The 22,620-nt window shown below is 39.0% G+C and overlaps 2 protein-coding genes across 4 annotated transcripts in view; both read right to left on the minus strand.

Moving 5' to 3' along the window:
• The window catches only part of LOC306992260 (receptor-type tyrosine-protein phosphatase H), a 34,407-nt gene extending 17,886 nt beyond the window's left edge, over positions 1–16,521 (minus strand). The window contains exon 1 of the mRNA XM_079600939.1: positions 16,236–16,521. Within this exon, the coding sequence (XP_079457065.1) occupies positions 16,236–16,283 (48 nt within the window). The 5' untranslated portion in view covers positions 16,284–16,521. The remainder of the gene's footprint in view (positions 1–16,235) is intronic.
• Positions 1–22,620, minus strand: part of rpgrip1 (RPGR interacting protein 1) — a 111,168-nt gene that overhangs the window by 52,270 nt on the left and 36,278 nt on the right. The gene's annotated exons all lie outside the window — the stretch shown is intronic.

The raw sequence follows: 22,620 nt of genomic DNA on the forward strand, positions 1-22,620 counted from the left end.
AAAAAGAAGATGAAGGAATTGTGTTTTGTTTTGTTGTAAATCAATTACATAATACACTGATAAAAAACACCCCTAAACTTAAAAACTTAAGGTCAGTTGCTACCTTAAATTTGTAAGGATGTTTGAACTGGATGTTCATTTCAACTATAATTTTTTTAAGTAGAATATTGTATAATTTAAAGTTCAAATGAGGGTAATTTAATGGAAAAACATATGTTGTCATGGCTTACTGATCATATCATTTTTAAAGTGTAGTTTTAATTATTAATTGCATCAGAAAGTCAGTTAATACAAAGATGTTTACTATACAGTATTCTTTCCAAAATTAAGATAAATAGTATCTTCGTGCAGGGAGCCATTTGGGAGCTGACGTCAAAGTTACGCCAATTTGTACGCATTGTGGTGGCTGAAAAACGGGTAAGGAAGAACGGGCAAAATGAAAAACAAATTCTTGTTGTGCCTTTGTATGTCAGAAATGGAATGCAAAAGAAGATGATCTTATTTTTTATAGAATACCGTGGTCGAAGAGACCCATTTAAAGCTGAACACGGACGTTTGATTGCAAGGATTAAAGGGGTGGTAAAATGCCATTTTCACAGGATGTAAAATAAATCTCTGATGTCCCCAGAGTGTGTGAAGTTTTAGCACAAAATACCCCACAGATATTTTTATAAAGTAGGCCTATGTTGAAGTTGTCACTTTTTGAGGATTTGCAAAAACGCACTGTTTTGTGCCTGGCCCTTTAAATGCAAATGAGCTGCTGCAGAGGGCGGGGTTTCAAGAGCTCGCGTGTGAGCAGCTGCGATTACCTCACGCAGTCAGACACACTAAAATGACAGAAATAATGTCAAAACGGAGTCAGACAAAGATGGAGAGACTCAAGAAGAAGTGACAACATGTAGAATGCAACACGTTTCTGAAAGGTTAGTTGATGAATTTATGTTGCTGATGTGGAGTTAACTATCTTCAATTAGTATATTCTGTCATGGTAATCTATAAATCGCTCCTATAGGAACTGTTGTGAGATGCACACAGAGTGACTTTCGAGTGCATGTGAAAAGATGGATGCTAAAGTTTTCTTTTCCTCTTCTCAACATGGACTGCGTGTTCCCGGGGGCGGGGTTTATGTACATTTTAGACTTGCTGATGATGTCACTAAACCCGGAGGAATGTCGTGTAGTCCCTACCAGCCGTTTGTTGTAGTGCTTTTCTTTAAAAGCAAATATCTTCCTTTGCTTTGAACTTTTAGCGTTGTAACTTTGCAGATGTTGTTTATGCTCAAACAACAACATTTCACACTAACTACAGTTAGAAAAGTGAAATCATACTTTACCACCCCTTTAAACGAATGACTGATAAAACCTGCAATGATTAGCATAACAGGCAGATCGGATCATTAGCCAATCAGGACACGGTGCATTTACATTTGTTCATATTAAGTAGCCTCTGTGTCTGGTTAACCGATCGGATTTCTGTTTTTGCATAATATTTAGGTCTGTGGCACGACACAGAATTAAGAGTAAAGATGATACAAATTAATCAATGTCCCAATTGCTTACACTCACTCACTTAATCTACTTTCATGTCATGTGCAATCTCCAGTCTTAGATCAAATTACGTTTTTTGAATGAAGGAATACTTCTAGAGTTGATCATACAAAAATATCTGGGTTTATCATGTTAAACAAGTCACATCATCGATCGGGGTTTAAGGTTATAGCGTGCTATGACTATGGGAGATTAAACATGCTGAAACAATACAAACATTCAACATTTAAAACATTAAAAAATATAAAGTATATTCCCATTATTCCTCTGGCAAAGCTGCGCATGCTCTTCATTAAAGGGGTCATATAATGGTACATGCACTTTTACAAGTTGATTGCACTGAAATGTGTGTTGTCAGTGCCTGTACACAACCATCATAAAATGATAAAAATCCATCCAGTGTATTTTTTTAAAATCTCCTTATATGTTTTACCCTGTCTCAAATTGAGCTGTTCGATTTTGTGATGTCGACGATTGTTGATTGACAGCAGCGTTTCAACACAGACCCGCCCTCGCGAGCTGTCAATCATAGTCCGCGCGTCATTGTTTATAGAGCTGGTAAGTCCCGCCCCTTCCGTAAAACCCTGCTGGACCTCAAAGTTGAAAAACCGTCAATGCAAGTGAATGGGAGAAAATAATTATTTTCTGGTCCCGTTTGAATTGTGCCATGAATGTGAACATATGTTGTCTGTGAATTTTTTATATAATCTTTCATGTTACAAGTTTGACAGTATATAGTATGATTCGTTGGCTAGCAGTTGTGGAAAAGACATAACGAGAAAGACTACATGTCGCCTATGTGACGTCACCCCATAAAGTTGACTTACCCGTGGTTTTCGCCAACCTCAACGATTTTGTCCTCTCCCTGAAAGAAGGCGGTGAAGTGCACCAAAGACACAGCCATGTCTAGCGGGATCCGTGAGCTAGAGCCGTGAGCTAGTGGTGTTGACGTTTCAAACGCGTCGAAAGCAGCGAAGAGTTGTAGTCCACAAAGTGTTCTCACACAAAGGCTACCCGTATCAAACTTCTACCCGCTAAATTGTAGCATTCTTCACACGAAAGATTATATAAAAAATTCACAGACAGCATATGTTCACATTCATGGCACAATTCGAACGGGACCAGAAAATAATTATTTTCTCCCATTCACTTGCATTGACGGTTTTTCAACTTTGAGGTCCAGCGGGGTTTTACGGAGGGGGCGGGACTTACCAGCTCTATATACGCTGGGGAGCACTGTCTATGAGCAGAATGGTGTCTAAGCGATTGTGGTGTTCTGCTGTCGGGTGCAATAAGGAACACAGCAGTCATTTTAATGTTCCTATCAGAACCGCTGAAGACGCAGTGGCTGAGTTTTGCTTTAGAAGGGAATATTCCCCAGGACAAATGTTTTTTTTTTTTTTGCGCAAATAATTTTTCACCAGACTGCTTTACAAATGAGGGCCAATATAAAGCTGGTTTTGCTAAGAAGCTCCTGAAAAAAGGATCTGTACCAACTATTCGTGTTCCTGCTGAACCGCCAGAAGAAGTGTGTAACGTTTTATTAACCTTTATATTAATCCTTATATTAATCTTTGCAAATCGCTAGCATGCTTCACGATGAATGCGGCTAACTTAATGTTTACACTCAGGGTAACGTTACATTACGGCATGTTTTTACGACGTTCTCAATATAATTAATAATTCCACGTTTATACTGAACAATGCGTTATAGTTATTATGTTATCCTCAGAGACTCCCGCTGCCATTCTTCAAAATAGAGCCTCAATTGTTGTCAAGGCAACACTCCACGTGTGTCATGTAAAAAGCGCACCACAGAACAGAGGGGCGGGGTCAGCAAAGCTCATTATCATTTAAAGACATATCAGAGAATGTCTAATAAGGGGAGAAGGTTCACTCTCACTACACTTCCGGCTTCTGACTGGTTGCAGTTCCACTCTGATTCCATATGAGGGCGCTCACAGGACGAGTGCAGAATGAATGGTGGTCTATGGAGCTATACCCCTCAAAATCCACTTTTCTCAAGATATAAATTTTTGTCTAGTAATTTGAATGTTGTATTCGAAAGGAGATGCAAAGAAATTGCTTATTGCTGGGTGTTAGATTTTTTAGAGTCACTTATTTGCTTTAAAAAGTCTTTCAAAATGTCAATGACGTCATACACATCGTACTACCAGAGATACTGCTTTACGGCAATCCTTCAGGCACTTTGGTGTTTTCGCGCTCTGCACTTTCTTTTCTCTCGAGGCATCGACAACACAGCTGACACAGGTAAACACACGTGCTAGAAGAGTTTCTGCTAGAATACATTCTGTTCCCGCTTCGGATGCCATGATGCCATCAAGCGGTATCTCTGGTCGTAACCAGTCATTCACTGACCAATCAGCGTTCATTAGCAGAATGCTAGCGTGTTATGGGCAACAACAACTCAACCTGTAAGAAATCGAAAGGACATAAGTACTCGTTCATTCAATTTTCGACCTATAACCCATGTTGAACTTGCCAAACCTACAATCAAATCTGAGATTTCTCAACGGCAATCGGGTGAAAGAGACAAATTTAGCCGTCTAGCCCCATAGACTCCCATTCATTTTGCACTCGGGCGATCGCCCCCAGTGGAACTCTGGTGGAACTACAACCAAAAATTCGGTACAATAGGACTTAATAGGGAGTGAACAGGCTCTCCGTAGACGGGCTCTGGACATATGCACTAAAACGGCGTGCTGAAAACAGAGCTGTTTTTGACCAGGTAAAATTAGTGTTTTCTTACAATACTAATGAGAATTTTTAATTAAAGTATATTACAAACTTTTAATTTAGACCCTAAATAACCATATTAGCTTGTACAAAAATGGCATTATATGACTGACATTCTCTGTGACTGATCACAGCTGTGATTGTAGTACAGGCGATCGCCTCGTTCAGATAATGTTGCACAATTAAAATGAAAACTGACACACACAGTATCATGTAATTCTAAATAAACTGTTTTAAATATTGACGTTTAAGGTTCAAATACGTTGAATTTATTGTCTTAACTGCATCTGGCCATTATTTTCTGACAGCCACGTGAGGAGACTGGGCGGGGATTTATATGATGTCCACCTGTGAATGCAGACACGATGGCTGGATGGATTGCGTTTACATTTAACTGAGATCCGATCACAATGCGTCCTCGACTACCTCTGGAATAGGATACGCTGATCAGATAACATTCCGATCAGAAACTTGTTTTGAACAAGTTGAACAAACTTGTTTGAAAAGAAACTTGTCTTTTCAAAGTGTATGTGGACAACATCCGGAATACAGGTCGCATGTTAATGCCAACTGTAAATGCGGCCTTTTAAACCATCAATTTGATATAAACAAACAGGGCCCGTATCCCTAAAGAAATTTTGTGCAAAAAGTGGCTCCTAGCGGCCAAATTCTAAAAAAAATTCTCAGAGTCATGACGTTTTCTTAGAATTTCCCCTAAAAGTGACACGAAAATCCCAGTTAATATAAAAGCTATTCCTCAAGATTCCTAGCGCTTAAAAGGGCTCCTAAGGCGAGATCTGCTAAGAGCAGGGAAGAGGACTTTTAGTGGCTTAGGAGTTCCCCTAAGCAGCTGCACAAAATGGCCAACAGAGGAGGCAGGAGAGATGTCCTGCAAACACTGGACAATCACAGACATTGATAAAAGCTGAGCCGTGTTACCCTCGTTAAGACCACACTGAGTTGTAACGTTGCAATTTCTACTTCATTAAGGACAGCCCCTTGAGATAGGCCATCTTGTTTTCAATGGGGTCCATATGGGAGTGAAAGTACAAAATATGCCAGCTAGGATATTAATATGAGCAAATAAGACACAAATCATTATTTGAACAGGGTGTAATGAGCTTAAGTTTTCACATATTTTAGATTCTAATGTTAGGCTATAACCCCTACAGCTTACTATTCATTTTCCAGATATTTTCTTGAATGTGAAATATTATTTACAATTACAGTCTGCATAAGATTAGAGTGTATAATTATGTTTATTGATTTGAGGGTACATCCTTTGCTCATTATCACCAAAAGTTAATTTTCATCAAACTTGTAGGATCAACCAATCACAGCTTTTGAAATTATGACTCAAACCTAGCAACGGGGTCAACCACACCTCCTCACTAAGATAGGATTTTCCATCCATTCCTTGCTCAGAGTTCACTGAAAATGTTCTGGAATCACTTCTAAGCTAAAACTCCTGGCAAGGAATTTTTAGGTTAAGTTAGGAGCTCTCTGAGAGGATTCTCAGAATCTTTAGGGATACAGGCCCAGGTCTACATAATATTCACATGCAGTTCTAGGTGACAATGTATTAGCCCTACAGTTACCACGTGAAATATTTAAACCTATAATATTTGTATCTCCCAATTCTGACTTTTTCCCTCACAGTTGCGTGTTTATATCTCCCAATTCTGACTTTATAACTCTCAATTGTCAATTCTGAGGAAAAAAAGGACAGAGTAACAAGTTTATAGCTCACAATTAATATTTTCCTTCACATAATTGTGAGATATAAACTCGGAAATGTGAGATGTAAACTAAAAATTACATTTTGTATTATTTTATCACGTGGCTTCCAAAGACTGACAAACAGGGGAGTTAAGGAAGGCAAGCAGAGATGAGGATCCAAGTGCATGGGAGTTTAATGAAACAATAATGAACATAAAGCTGAAACAACATAAGGAGACAACGAGGAACAGCAAACATCTAACAACTGACAGAGAAAAAGTAAAACACAAGGGCTGTTTTTTTTATGGGGGCAAACAAGCTTAACAAGACAACAAGTAACAAGACACACCTGGGGAAGAATAATCAACGGGGAAAACTACGAACAGGGCCACAGCAGAGCCTGTCTACAGGAAGAAGACAGGAATGAACACAGAAAAATAGGAACACAAAAACACTTCAAAATAAAAGTCTATTCAAAACAGGCACAACCGATTGTGACAGACTGCTACTGCAGAACTGTAATTTTCTGCCACCAGGTTTAGGATCCGCCAACAAATCACATCATCACTGTTTGCAAACACCCAAATGGTCAATAGCACAGTAAATTCATTGCGTCACTGCTGTTGCCATATAAACCTGAAACTCATGCTTAGGGTTGCACATGCGCATTGACTGACCTGAAATATACACTTTTTCATGTAGTTTGAGCTTAAGATTCATTTTATTGCTGATTTGAAAGTTATTGAGATTTGAATTTGGCAAGCAGTTTTTGACATTTTGTTATTTCCTCGTTCAAGTAGATAGGAGTCGGTCTTGCACTCCTGAAATATGGCTGCCTAGTGAATTGACTTTCCTTAAAAAGGGACTTTAAGTCACCGTGGCTTGCATATGGTACTGTTGCTGAATCTACACCCTATTCATTTAGAAATTCCTGATGTGGTCATTGAGTGAACAGCAAAACATCACTCTTCCTAACTCTCATATTCACTACGATGGTGAATTATCTTACATATTTTCCATTAGCACTTGGCTAACATCTGATTAATCTTTTAAAAAATGTATATATAACGGTAATCTTATTTTCATGATTAAGAAATATCTGTAATATTATCACTATCTGTAAAATTTTACTTTTCAATAATGTTCCAATAACTTTCGTCAATGCCTAAACTAACAATAAAGTATGTATTCATCTTTGTTAATAAAAATAAAACTGTTCATTTGTTATTTCATGTTAGCTAATTAAATAATAATTTATATATTATATATATATATATATATATATATATATATATATATATATATATATATATATATAAATGTTGAAATTAATATTACCTATTAATGGCTTTAGAAGGCTTTAGAAGTATTCATTAGGGTTCATTTGGTTCACAGACAGGGTTCGGATTAAGCCAGGATTTGGCCTTGGTTCAGTTAGGACATTTAAATATATTTTATAAACATGCCCTAGAAGAAGAAAAAAATCCATTAATGATGTGCATCTTGAGGCAAAACAATGTCACTGACATATTTTAAGATCTGTCAGCACAAGTTGCTTTCAGTTAAGACAGCTCAAACGTGCATGGGCTTAAGCCTTAGAAACTGGGGGGTAGTTAAATGTTAACAAATGAAAGCTTATTTGTAAAGTGTTACCACAATATCAATAGAATTACTCAAATTAACTCTTTACAGTTCATTTAGGGCATTTACTATGATATTTATTACAAACACAATAAAATGACCAGAATGTGTTTACTTGAGGCAGATGCCAATTGAAATCACAATATTTTATGATATACTGTACATGTAAAATCAACCGCAAAAGCCATTGTGTGAATGACGTCTGATGTTTCATTACACTGAGCAAAACAAATGCGCACAGTGCCAGGCAAATAAACTACAGTTAAATATATTTGCATATTATTACCAACAGCCAATCATCGACTATTCTAAGCATCTATTTTTCATTTGACATTTCAAAACTGTTCTGTGTAAAAAGTAATGTCAAGCACCATCTGGACGTGTTACTGAAACAATCTCTAGTATTGAATGATTCTCTTTGACAAGCTTCCGTAACATGGAAGTCATTTTGAAAACATCACATGGATTAATAGGAAAGATGTTGACACCACAAATATCGCATGACGGATATAGCGTATGATGATCTGGCAGCTTTTTTGAAACTCCAAGTAAAAAGTTTAGTTGTCTCTTCTCATTCACTATTGTATAAACATGTTCTACATTTACCATACTAGGATCATAAAAAGTGGAGGTATATGAGTTATTTAGAACATTATGTAGAATTATGTACAAATGAATAGTCTTATATTTCAGCTTCTTCAAAGCAGCCACCCTTTACAAAATCAGTGTATTCTCTCATCCAGCATCATGAAGTGAAGTGAAGTATTGAAAGAGTCCCATTATGCTGGACACTGGCTTCACTATCTGAGAACCTGTTTCAGAAGAGCCAACTAAATACAATATTACATTGCATCATAAGATATTTTTGTTGTTGTTGTTCTTTGTGTTTAGAATAAATGGCCTGATTGAAATTTATAGCACATCCAGTATATTTAGTCATACAATTATTGCATTCTCTTTTAAATGCCTTCTGCACTGAAGAGCATAAAAGGTCATATATACAATAAAGTCATAACCATTAAGACCTTATTACAGCTGAATGATAACAAATACCGAATTCCTGGCTATCATTTATAATCAGGACTTTGGACTGGGATTGTATTTCAGGAGTGAAACATTAGACCCAGAAATATAAAATATGAATCCACCGAATTTTTATCTTAACACATGCCATTTAGATGGGCACAAAAACATGAAACATGTACTTACAATAAAAATAAATACAGTATTTTGTATCTTGAAAATACACAAAATGTATGTAAAATTGGCCATTCAGTGAAATATCACTAGGCTGAAATCTATCTGGACCTATTTAACAAATGCTTAGAAATGTGTCTTTATATTTCAACTACTGCTTCCGTGCCTAGTAGAAAATAAGAAATCACACACACACACACACACACACACACACACACACACACACACACACACACACACACACACAAAAAAAAAAAACAGTTCGGGACCTATGTAACAATGTAACAAATTTGCATAATACCACTCTATGGTCTTCATTGGCTGCCTACGAACGAAATGTATTTTGCCCCGCCCTCAAACACTGTACTTGTACCTGAAGCCTGGAAGAGTTTGGTTTGTGTTTTCAAGAAGACACTGTTTTCAGCGCTGCAAATCCATGTTGCATGCACTTCAAAAGCATGAGGACTCTAATTTATATGAAAAACTCCATACTGTTCACATCACGTTGAATCAAGTGCTGAAGAAGCTCCGACACACGCTGTAAGCGGTAGACCAATCACAACAGACTGGGCCTTCTGACCAATCCGAGCAGGAAAAAGGGGTTTAAAGGATTAGTTCACTTCATAATTAAAATTTCCTGATAATTTACTCACCTCCACGTCACCCAAGAAAGATGTTCATGTCTTTCTTTCTTCAGTCAAAAAGAACTTAACGTTTTTGAGGAAAACATTCCAGGATTTTTCTCCATAGTGGACTTTAACGGCAACTTTAATGGTCGAAATTGCAGCTTCAATGGAGCTTCAAAGGGCTCGACACGATCCCAGCCGAGGAATAAGGGTTTTATCTAGCGAAACGATCTGTCATTTTCTAAAAAAAAACCTAAAAAAATATACTTTTTAACCACAAATGCTCGTTTTGCACTAGCTGCGATACGTCACGCATTACCTAATGACTTTGAAAGGTCACGTCCCAAATGGCACACTTCATATGCACTCGGTCTGTGGACTAACAATTGCTGCCGCGTGTCCGTTAAGTCCGTGAGACCGTAGTGTGTCACATTTCTTAATTTAGCTCTCAGAAGGGTGCTCACGAGCGCGGTCGATTTGCGCCCTCGATGCGCACTTTTGCCGAGCCTGCACTGACGCGGGCTCCGCAGAAGACTTCTTCCCGACAGTCAAAGCGGCGTTACGTCACGAAAGTGCGGACTCAGAGGAAGACCGCGAGTGCTTAGGGTGCCGTAGAGTAGGGCGAAAAACTCCATTTAATTTTCTTATTTATTTTTTAATGGCGTTTAACTTAGTCTTTGCACGTTCACTTTGTAAACACTAGGTCTGTACTTCCACCTACATCACGCGAAACCTTTCAAAGTGATTATGTAATGTGTGGCGCATCACAGCTAGTACAAGATGAACATTTGGTTAAAAAGTATATAAATGTTGTTGTTTTTTTTGCTTTTTTTATGACTGTCCGTTTCGCTAGATAAGACCCTTATTCCTCGGCTGGGATCGTGTAGAGCCCTTTAAAGCTGCATTGAAACTGTAATTTCGACCATCCGTTGGTTGCCGTTAAAGTCCACTATATGGAGAAAAAATAGGTTTTCCTCAAAAACCTTAATTTCTTTTCAACTGAAGAAAGAAAGACATGAACATCTTAGATGACGTGGGGGTGAGTCAATTATCAGGAAATGTTTATTCTGAAGTGAACTAATCCTTTAAGGGGAAATTGAAACTACGAACGAATCATGTTAAACTCTTTGAGGAAATAGAGGAGGTGCAATGTATATTATGAGATACTTACTCCCAGAACTTTTTGACTTGATTCGATTTAATTTTTGATTCGAAGGATTCTAATTTGTATTTGTTTAGAGTTGTGTGTGGCAGATTATGTGTGTTTTTTAAGGACTGTTTAAACCAGTGTGGGCCAGCATCACTACAAATACTGAAACTTGAACTGATAATGAAAGGTTGAATTGTGAAAATAACACGTCAAATTGTGAAAAGTGTGATTCATTGTGGCGCCTCAATAGGTAGTCGCTTCTGAACAGGAAGGTCCCAGACTGAGACGCTGCGACAGACAACCCTATGAAGGACAGGTGGCTTGGAAAATGGATGGATGGATGGCATATTCATTGATCATGAAGTCAAAATGAAGTCATAATTTCATTCCATAGCGCTAAATTTAATTAAAAAAAAAGATGTACATATTTTTAATTACATTAATAGTATGAATTCTAAATAGTTAACAAATAATATCTGTCAGGTAAATAATATAATTTCTAGCAAGACAATACAAATGTTTAATAACCCAAATTAAATAAAAAACTGTCAACCCTTACGAAAAGAAGTTTATTCAAGTGTGCTATTAGTATACTTATTTTAAACAAAAAAAATAAAATAAGAAAGCATTCTTTCAGTCTACTTTTTATGTATTCTCAGAAATATACTTAAAATTGCACTTAAGTACTTGATTTATACTGACAGAAAAGTCTAAGTATATTTGGCCTGTACTTTGATCGAGATATACTTAAAAGTATAATTAAGTATTCTAAGTATTCTTGGATTGTACTTGTGTTTACTATTTTGATTGAGTAGCTTATTAAATACTTTAATACTTTAAAACATAATATTACACACTGTCTAATAAACTAACATGTTCAAGTTTATATAGTAACAAGCTTTCAGGTGGAATAGCTTATAGAGTCAATAAAATAAGCATGGAACTGAACCTGATCTTGTAAACAGCTATAATAATAATAAGTTTATTCAAGTGTTCTATTAGTATATTTCTTTTCAACTAAAAATAAGAAAGCATACTTTCAGTCTACTTTTTATATACTTCTCAAAAATATACTTTATGTACTTCTCAGAAATATAATAAAAATTACTTGACTTATACTGGGAGAAAAGACCAAGTACATGTATATTTGGTCTGTACTTGTACTCAATCTTTTGATCGAGATATACTTAAAAGTATAATTAAGTATTCAAAGTATACTTGGCTTGTAGTTGTGTTAACTCTTTTGATTGAGTAGCCTATTAAATATACTTTTTTTACATAGTTTTTCATATACAGTCTTATGAAACTTACATTGTTTAAAAATATTGATTAAAATATTGATATAAACAGATATGTTTCTAATTCTGTGTATCTGAATTTTTGAGTAGGCTAGTCCACTGGTAGTGTAGATAGGAATTTACTTTAATTCTACTTTACTCGTTCCCCACCATTGACTGAATTTTCCAGCTATCCATGTTTTCACTGTTTACGGTAGGGGGCGCTATGACACATCTTAGTACAGAATCTCCAGATCAAAAGACAGGAGAAGAAGAAGCTGAAACAAGTGATAGAAGATTGCTCACTCAAATGTAAAATAACGTGATCATCAAACATTAAACAGGGTGTTAATCAAAACTGCTTAATGTTTCCAAATGAAATGAAGCGTAACACATGAAGGGAAAACGACTGTGAAGCTTTGGGGGTCGATCTACTCAATCTGTGTTTTGATCATCGTTCTGAATCTGATCAAGGCGTCGTCTTTGACAAAAATTAGATTTTCTCAACTTTTTCGTTTAAAATGTTGCCTTTCTTTATAAAGCTTACCAAACATTCAAGTGTTGATAAAAAAGGATGCATGAAGCTAATAAAATGTTTTTATAATTAAAGTACCGTTAAAGGTATTTTTCAAGTATAAAAAAATTACATTTGAACATAGTGGTGTATATAGGCCTACTGCAAGTGCAAAAATAATATATATAAATAGTAAACTATAAGTATAATGGGTACTATACAGTTATCCGGACCACACGATGGCATACCCCTAACCCCGCCCCTAAACCTACCCGTCACTGGGGTTATTATCTGATGAAGGACCAGCGCCAGGACACGACGACGACGCTGACCTGAAGTGTCAACCAGTCTCTCCTCCTCTCCACTCCGACTTCAACCAACCGGAACTGGACAAATACTCTGATTCATTCTGAACTTCATACACTGTTCACTCATTGGCCAGAGGAGAACTGGCCCCCGACTGAGCCTGGGTTCTCCCAAGGTTTTTTTTCTCCATTCTGTTACCTGATGGAGTTTTGGTTCCTTGCCGCTGTTGCCTTACCTTCTGGCTTGCTTAGTTGGGGACATTTAATATTCAACAATATTATAGATCTGCCTTAAAGGTGGACGATGATGAAATTATTTTTTGTATTATTTTCATGTTATCACTGTGAAGCTGCTTTGATACAATCTGTATTGTAAAAAACGCTATATAAATAAAAAATGACTTAAGACCAATCATACGATGGCCTAACCCTAACCCCGCCCCTAAACCTACCTGTCACTGGGGTTAAGACCAATCAGGGATGACTATACGGACTAAAAGACACACGTGTGGTCCGGATAACCGTATAGTTCCGTATAATGTTAAGTTCACTTAAAGAAAACTTGTAGTATAAAGCTACTAAACTAGTAGTTTACTGAGAGTACACTAAAAGAGCAAAAAGAATATATAAATATATATATATATATATATATATAATTAAAGCTGCAAGCAGCGATTGCGGGCCCAAGCCGGTGGCACCGCCACCCGGTGCCTTTAGTTACACTAAAGGCACCGGGTGGCGGTGCCACCGGCTTGGGCCCTCCATCATCCTCAATGTCTTGACTTCATGCACACCGAGTTTCGTGGTGATTGGTTGAATCGTCTAGGAGGAGTATTTTAAATTCCATTGCATGTGTTTTTTAAACTACGCCAAATAGCCGACTTCCTGTTGGGCTGGGGTAAAAAGTCAGAGCATGAAGGATATATGAACCGATGAGATCTATAAGTGTACCGAGTTTCATATTATTTCATGCAAGCGTGTTTGATTTATGGACCAAGTTTTCGGACCCCGTTCCAGGGGGCGCTGTCGAGCCCCCCTGCCACGCCCGGGTCCCAACTTCAGTCCGGCTCTAATGGCCGCGGGTTCTGACCCGTGTGCAAAGTTTCAAGAGTTTTTGAGCACGTTAAGGGCCCCAAAAGTGGCAAAAACCTTAAAAAAAAAATTTATAAAAAAGAAGAAGAAGAAGAATAACAAAAAATCCTTAGAAGAACAATAGGGTTCTGCGCCCTTTCAGGGCTTGGGCCCTAATTAGTAAACTACAAGTATGATGTTAAGTTCAATTAAAGAAAACTTGTAGTATACGGAGTATACTTCAAAGTGTACTTTCATAAACTATAAATTTGCTACAAGTATTAAAATAGTAAACTACTATACCCATAAATTCACTTGCAGTACAAATGAGAAACGTAATTATGAACTATTTGTGCACGTAAAGTTTACTACTGTTACACTTATAGTACACTTAAACATACTTTTATATACTAAAAGTGGGCCAATTTATGGCGCTTTTCCACTGCATGGTACGGCTCGGTTCGGCTCGGTACGGTTCGTCTCGACGCGGAACGGTTCGGCTTGCTTCGCTTTTCCACTGCCTGGTACGACTTGACTCGGTACGGCACGGTTCGGTTCGCTTTAGATCGGTTGCTTTTCCACTGCAGTTAGTACCGCTTCAAAGTGGGTGGGACTGATCGTTCATAGTTGTCGCCTATAATTTGTCCCTACACTGTTTGTAGGTCCGGTGGCAATCAACGAGAGGAACGTCTGCACCTCGTCCACTGACCTCGATTCAGCCATTTCTTTTTTGATTTTTTTTTAAACTTATTTTGTCAAGTAAATACTCTAAAAACAGGTGCTACTGTGTTGGCTGTTGTCTGGCTATTTAAATCTAGCGGGTTTAGTGTCTCGTGTCGCAATTACAATGACGCTGAAGTGACGATTCTGTCTGACCAATCAGTGATCTGCAGTGTTTACACGTCACGTTTAGTATCGGTACGGTACGCTTGGAACCTCAACAGAGGTGGTACCATTTAAAGCGAGCCGAAGCGAGCCGTGCCGTACCGTACCATGCAGTGGAAATGCGCCATAAGTGAGCCGTACCGAACCGAGCCGTACCGAACCGAGCCGTACCGTACCATGCAGTGGAAAAGCGCCAAAGCGTGCCGTGCCGTACCGAACCGTACCATACCATGCAGTGGAAAAGCGCCATTAGTCCCAAGCGGTACACTTACAAGTTTACTACAAGTACATATTGACATTAGTATACTTACTGCATAATGTATACTTAAAAATGTACTTGAACTTTACTTAAGTATACTTCATGAAATTAACTTTAAGTATACTTCTTTTTCGTAAGGGAAGTTGCTAACACTGAACAATTGATATCTTGATTAACTTTTTCTGATAGTAAATTAGCTGATTAATTGTTGATTACTGTTAAATTGGGTCTTCTGAAGACTTAATTTGGGGTGGACTCAACTTAAAACCTTGGACTTGACTCTCAATTCTGAATGCCTCGGAATTGAAAAATCGCTTCTTTCTTTTGGAATCGAGTTCAACCCTCACATTTTCGAGCATAGAATTCACTAACCCAATGATGCCCATGTGCGATAAATATGGGGTTGTCTGAACTGATCAAATACAAATTAAATTTGTTTGTTTGTTTTCAAAGCCCATAAAATACAAACAGTATTTTATATTTCAAACACACACACACACACACACACACACACACATACACACACACACACACACACACACACACGCACGCACGCACACGCACGCACACACACACACACACACACACACACACACACACACACACACACACACACTTCAAAAGTTTGGGGTCATAATTTGTTTTATTGTTTTTTCAAAAGAAGACTCTAATTTCCATTAAGGCTGCATTTATGTGATCAACATAGGCCTACAGTAAAAATTGCAATTAAAAAAAAATTCTGTATCATTTCCCATCATTGCAAACCAGCTGATCATTCTTACGCTGATTCATTACTCGATAAACATTCCTTATTACCATCAGTATATGAAAAACAAGTTTTACTACATACTCATTTGAGGAAACCATTGTCAAAACTTTTTTGATGAATGGAAAGTTCAAAAGATCAACATTTATTTGAAAAAGAAATCTTTTGTAACATTATAGTCAGCATGTCAATTTGGTCAAATTAATGAATGCTAGCTGAATAAAAGTATTATTTACAAACACATTACTGTTCCTAATCTTTTATTTACCTTTTGCCATGGCCATTATGAATATACTTGAATATACTCTTAGTTTCCCTTTGTATTTATACAAGTCTTTAAGTCTTTATTAACAGAGCTAATCTTTGACTTCGATATGCTTTATGTCGCTGGTATCGGCCACAGGTGTATTTGTCATGGTGCATATGGCTGTGGTTTTACAATCTGACCCTCAAACCAGCAATGTCAGGTAGCCACAAATAACAGTTGTACTGTATGTATATAGAGTATAAGAGTGACTTACCAATGCAGAAACAGCACACAGCAAAACTAAAGTATAAACTCGTTCCATGATCAACCCGGTATAGTCAAAGTAAACAGCTTTTCCTAATTAAACCTTGCATTCAAAAATTGTTTCCGAAAGAACTAGTCAAGCCTGTTGCTATTACAGCGTTCACACATGACAGCTTCAGTGTGTGTTTAGTCTCTCTTGATTTCTGTCGCTTCTCTCTGCCTCTGTTCCTTCTCTGCTGACTGATAATGGCCTGTTTTATTGCCACTTCTCCTTTTTCTCATGACGGGAAAACAATGCACAACAACCTTTGTCCTACCTTTAACCAAAGTTCTTCCTTATTTTAAAACTCCTCCTTTTTATTCTTTCCCAACTATTTATAACTCACTTGTTGTCTCTTTTCAAACACCCCTCGCCCATATGCTTTATTATTGGTCTTCCTCTTTGACTTATTTTACTTTTTTTTGTTTGTTTTATTAATATTTTTTATTTTCTTTATTTTGACATATACATTCTTACCAAAATGAACCAAAGGAAATACAAAAGAAGGAATACAATTGAGTTGTGATCACTTAGTGTTTTTAGTTTTCTCCTTTGGATGAATGGTGCATGCTGTGGATTGGCAAGTCAACAAAATAATCTAGAATCCTCTCAAATGAGCAAACTCAGACAAGTACCCTATTATTCTTGCCTTTATTATAACATCAGATAAACGTCAAGGCTTTAGTTCCATAGCTGAGTTGGGTGTGTCTTGATATCTGATCATGTGCACATAGGGTTTGTGTAAAGTGAACACAGGGAGTATTTATAGCCGAGTATTTTTTTTTTTCTTATGATGTAAATCACACATAGAGTATATAAATGTAAACTTAAATAACTGTCTGGAGTCTAATAAGATGTGGAGGAAATTAACTGTGTAGGGTTTAGTTTACTTTTAATTATCAGCCAACACAGGAGGAGCGCTGTCAGCGCTAATGTAATTGTTTCCCACTCTGTTTTTCACTTGTCATGTTGCAAAATTGCTTTTTGTCACTTTTTTGTTCCACTTTATACACTAATTGTAAGTACCTTTGCAACTACATGTCAACTAACTCATATTATATGTCAACTAACTCCCAGAGTATTCATAGACTGTTTGGGGTATGGTTAGTTAGTAGAACTGAAAAGTTACTTAGTTAGTAGAATGTTTAAAGTGGACCATCTTTTTTGCCAAACATTATATGTGAAAGTTTGATGCTGAATTATATAGCTGAATATGGACAAACAAACAACAGGCTTGAAAAACAACAGGCAGTGAACAAGAAAAGTTTAACCATGATTACTTGTTTAAACAAAATTCTGCTATATTTTAATTGGAGAGAAAAGCATTGCAGACGTGACGTATATTTGTCAAAAGCAGCGCAACAGGTTCTTCCTCTAAAAGCAAATACCTGCCTTGCACTCTTCCACTGTACTGATGTCATTATGATCAACACAACACTTGTTTTGTCAACTGGCACTCTCCACAAATATAAATTGGTGTCCCATTTCATTTTAGTGATAAAGGTGCACACAAATCCCTTGTTCTTTGGAAAAGAATTAGTAGTATCCACCATAAAAATAACAAGACAAATTTCTAGTTTTAAAACATACAATCACTGTAATAATAATAATAATTATTATTATAATTATAATTATTTTTATTATTTATTTATTTTATTTCCACCAACTAATATTTAGGGGGCATTCACATGACACTGTTTTCAAAAATAAGAAAGAAAAACTTATTGCCGTTGTGCCGTTCATTTACATGACAACTGAACTTTTGAAAACGGGTTTAAAAGTGCACGCTTTTTAAACTGTACAGGAATCATCTCCGTGTGAACTACAAAAACGTGAATTTGTGAAAACGTGACGGCATGCACATGCGTATTACGTCTTCAGTCTAGGGCTGTGCAAAAAAATTTATTTTTCGATTAATCGTCTTTTAAAATGGTCGATTCAATACCGATTCTCAAAAGCCACAAATTTATATTTTTTCCGTATTTATTTCCGCAAACATGAACATAATGGGCCCTATTTTAACGATCTGAAACGCAAGTGTCAAAGCGCACGTAACTTTGTGGGCGGATCCCGGCGCTGTTGCAATTTTCTCGGCGGGATAAATGCCTCTTGCGCCTGCCGCAAATCTATAAGGGGTTGGTCTGAAGTAGCTTCATTATTCATAGGTGTGGTTTGGGCGTAACGTGAAAAAAAACAATCAGAGCGTCCTGTCACATTCCCTTTAAGAGCAGGCGCACTGGTTCCATGACGGATTGCTATTATAACAGCGGATTTGCCGGCAAGTCAAGTCAAGTCACCTTTATTTATAGTGCTTTTAACAATACAGATTGTATCAAAGCAGCTTCACAGTGATAACATGAAAAACATACAACAAAGTTTGTTTCTAGAAGAAAATTGCGTCATCGTCCACCTTAAGTAAGGCAGATCAATAATATTGTTGAATATTAAATGTCTCCAATGTAAGTGATGAACAGCCAAACAAAAGATAACATCTTAGCTTTCATGTCCGAAAACATAATTTTTGTCTTACATTTTTACAATAAACTCAGACAAGCTCAGTATTGACTTGTTTTCCGTCTGTTTATTTACATGAATTGAAATGTGTGCAAAGGATTGTGGGTGATTTAAGGCAGCGAAGGATACATCCGATGCATCCTTCAAAACAGGCCAAATGAAGGACGCGAAACGAAGGCTGCCTTCCAAAGATCCTTCAAATTGAGATTGCCTTCAACGTGGCAGCCGAGATATGGAGCCTTTGTAGGATGCAGCCTTCCATTTGAGAAAATATCTGATTAATGCTATCTGATTAATAATTAATTAATAATAATAATTTGTTACATTTATCTCCTCAACCACCACCAATGTGCAGCATCCACCTGGATGATGCAACGGCAGCCATATATTGCGCCAGAACGCCCACCACACACCAGCTTATTGGTCTAGAGGAAACAGTTATGAAAGCAATCAGGGGATGATTAGGAGACCATGGTGGACAGAGGCCAGTGGGCACGTTTTAAAAAGCTAAAGGTAGGCTATAAACAAACTGCATCATGGTCCCACAAATTCAACGTCACCACTCCTAAGCTTCCAACAACTCTTCAGTTTTTATCTTAAAAACCTTTTCCCAGAACTTTTGAGTTAAAATAGTTTATAAGAACACAACTATTAACATAACGATTCTGTAAAAGCAAACTGAACTTACATTTCCAGCGTCCCTGACAGCCTTTGTTGTCCCATTTAGCCACTTGTTAGCAACCGCCTTTTTAAAGACACGTAACAGCTTCAGAAAATCATGAGTGGGGTAATACTGATGTATTTTATGTCGTAGAATAAAACGTGAAAGTGTCTTGAGCTTGTTTTCACCACAGACCTTATTTCAGCCATTGAATCAAAAACCCATTCAAGAAACCCATTGACTTCGGGACGATGGAACCGGAAGTGCTAAAATGCTAACCCGCTTCCGCATTTTGACCTATGGTTTTGACCTACAAAGTGATGTCATACCTGCACCACTCTATATTAAATTGAGGGCAGGGTTTTACTTCAGCGCACCTCCTCTCCATCTCTCGCTCTTAGCGGACTAGTTGGAGGGGAGTGGTTAAGCGTTTTCAATGACGTCATCGGAAAAGGAACACCATTCCAGAACGGAAGTAACTTTTCAGATTTTGATCAAAGATTACCAGGACAAACCATTTTTTTCTGTGAATTAACTTGCACGGATTAATTGTTCACCCTAAGACCAGTAATGTGTGCTAACACAGGGTCAATTTTAATTTAATGGCAACTTTAAACTGAGAAATTCACACAATTGTATCTCAAAATGCCCACCTTTGAGAGTATCCAAGTAAACATAGTCGGTAGAGAAAGAACGCATGTGTATCATTATATTGGAACCTGGCATTCGCTTTTAAAGTTACAGCAGCCTAACCCCTCATTTACACTGCATACATGTGTGGCGCATCACGGCTCCGACATGGTTTTATTCCGTCCTCCACGCGGCGACAACTCACACCAGGAGCATTTCAGAAGTGAAGCGACTGGATGCGCGAGACCACGTGATTTGCCTGTCCGACGTGTTTTTTCTTGATTTTTCGATTTCTACCTTACAGTCAATGGTTTCTACCAAGGATATATAAGTGTGCAATACAATTGGGAGTCTGCAAAGGGTGTTTATTTTGAAATTGAAAGGGTTTGTTTACTTTTATTTTGTATTTCCGATGCGACTTGGACGCGCCGTCAAAAATAGACTAGGCGCCTCTATTTAGCGATGTGGCGCGGAGAGCCGCTTCTGGGAAGCTTCTGAAACGCGCCGCATCGCGGCCGGTGTAAACACAAGCATTGACTCGCAGCGTCTCATTCCCTATTCAGAGAACATAGGTTACGCAAGTAACCAGAGACGTTCTCTTTCATAGGTTCACTCAACGCTGCGGACTGGGATCTCCTAGGGGGAGGATTCCAACAGAGGGATCAGCTCCGAAAACCATGGCTGGGATGGCCAGAATGGGGCTACCAGAATGAGGCGCACTCCGCTCTCCCTCACTCTGGACAGAACCGCCTGGATCAGCTTGATGGGCGGGAAGGCATAGAGTTTTTGCATCGGCCATGGGTGGGCGATTGCATCTATCCCCAACGGAACTGGAGGGCATAGGGAGAACCAAAGCGGGCAATGGGACGACTCCTGAGATGCAAAGAGGTCCACTTCTGTTTTCCCGCACATATCCCAGATCAGGGCCACCGTCTGGCGGTTCAACATCCATTCCCCCGACCTGAGCTTCTGCCTCGACAGGAAACCTGCTGCGAGGGTCAGAATCCCTGGGACATGAACTGCTCTTAGAGAGAAGAACTTGTCCTGGGACCACAGGAGAAGGTGACGCGCATGCCTATCTAGGGTGCGCGATCGTGAACCCCCCTGTCTGTTCACATGGGACACTACCGCCATATTGTCTGTTCTGCCAGAGCAGCATCCATACACTTTGTGAACGTCCTTGGCGCTAGAGCGAGGCCAAAGGGGAGAACCCTGTACTGGTATGCCTTTTCTCCAAAGGCGAACCTGAGAAACTTCCTGTGTCGCCATACGACCTGGATGTGGAAATAAGCATCCTTGAGGTCTACTGTCACAAACCAGTCCCCCAGCCGGATTTGAGATATGATAGCCGTCTACATCTTGAATTTCCCTTTGCAAAGAGAGAAATTCAACCGGCGAAGATCTAGAATCGGCCGCCTCCCTTCTTAGGGACCAGGAAGTAACGGCTGTAGAAGCCCTGTTCGACTTCCCCCGAAGGAATCTCCTCTATCGCCCCCTTCAGCAGATGAAATCTCCTGCTGTAGTACAGAAGCCTGAGCGGCGCTGTCGACTACAGTTGGAAAGACGCCGTTGAAGCAGGGGGGGTTGCGACAAAACTGAAGCAAGTAGCCGAGCCGAACTGTGCGAAGGATCCAAGGCAATACCCCTGGTAAACGCTCCCATTCTAGAAAGAAATGTGATAGAGGGAGAGGAGTGTTGGAGTGCAAGGGACATACCTGAGGTAGGATGTCACGTTTATTCCCATGGGGCGGCGTGGTTGACCGTGGAGGAGAGCGCTTGGCGTCCTGACACGTACTGGGGGTACCACCACCTGGATAGGAGTAACTGGGTAACTGGGTCTTATCCCTGTCTCGGATCTCCGTAAGATTCAACCAGAGGTGACGCTCTGCGGCAACCGAGCCCGCCATAGAGCGACCCACAGCCCGAGCAGTGTGTTTGGTGGCTCTTAGGGCCAGATCTGTGGCTTTGCAAAGCTCTTTGACAGCTTCGGGCGTCAGTCCATCTCCTTCATCCATGTCCTTCAAGACGTCCGCTTGGTAGGCTTGAAGGATGGCCATGGTATGCAGGGCCATGCCTCCCTGACCAGCTGCCATGTCTTCCCAATAAGGGACGTAGTTCTACAAGCTTTGGAAGGAAGGAGGGTACGCGACTTCCATGACGGTGCAGACGACGGGGCAAGGTGGTTAACCAGCGTGTCCTCGACCGCTGGAATAGCGGAATAACCCTGCTCCACAAAACCAACGAGGTTGGTGAAGTCAGCGGCTGCCGCATTAGTTAGGCGTGCGGAGAAAGGCTGCTTCCAGGATCTGGAGATCTCATGATGCAGATCACTGAAAAAGGGCAGCTTTCTTCGCTCTGGCCTAGAATTAGGGCCACTCAGGAACCTCTCGTCGAGTTTGGATGATTGAGACTCGCGGGGCTCATCAGGCCAGTCTATAGAGAGCTTCTCCGTAGCGCGCGACAGCACGTCAATAAGCTCCGTGCAGGCCGCGTACTCTGGCCGCTAGGCGGGATAACGTCACCAGTCAAAGCAGTCCCGAAATCTTCGGA

This window comes from Phoxinus phoxinus (genome assembly GCF_949152265.1).
Source record: "Phoxinus phoxinus genome assembly, chromosome: 24".
In the NCBI taxonomy this organism is placed as follows: domain Eukaryota; kingdom Metazoa; phylum Chordata; class Actinopteri; order Cypriniformes; family Leuciscidae; genus Phoxinus; species Phoxinus phoxinus.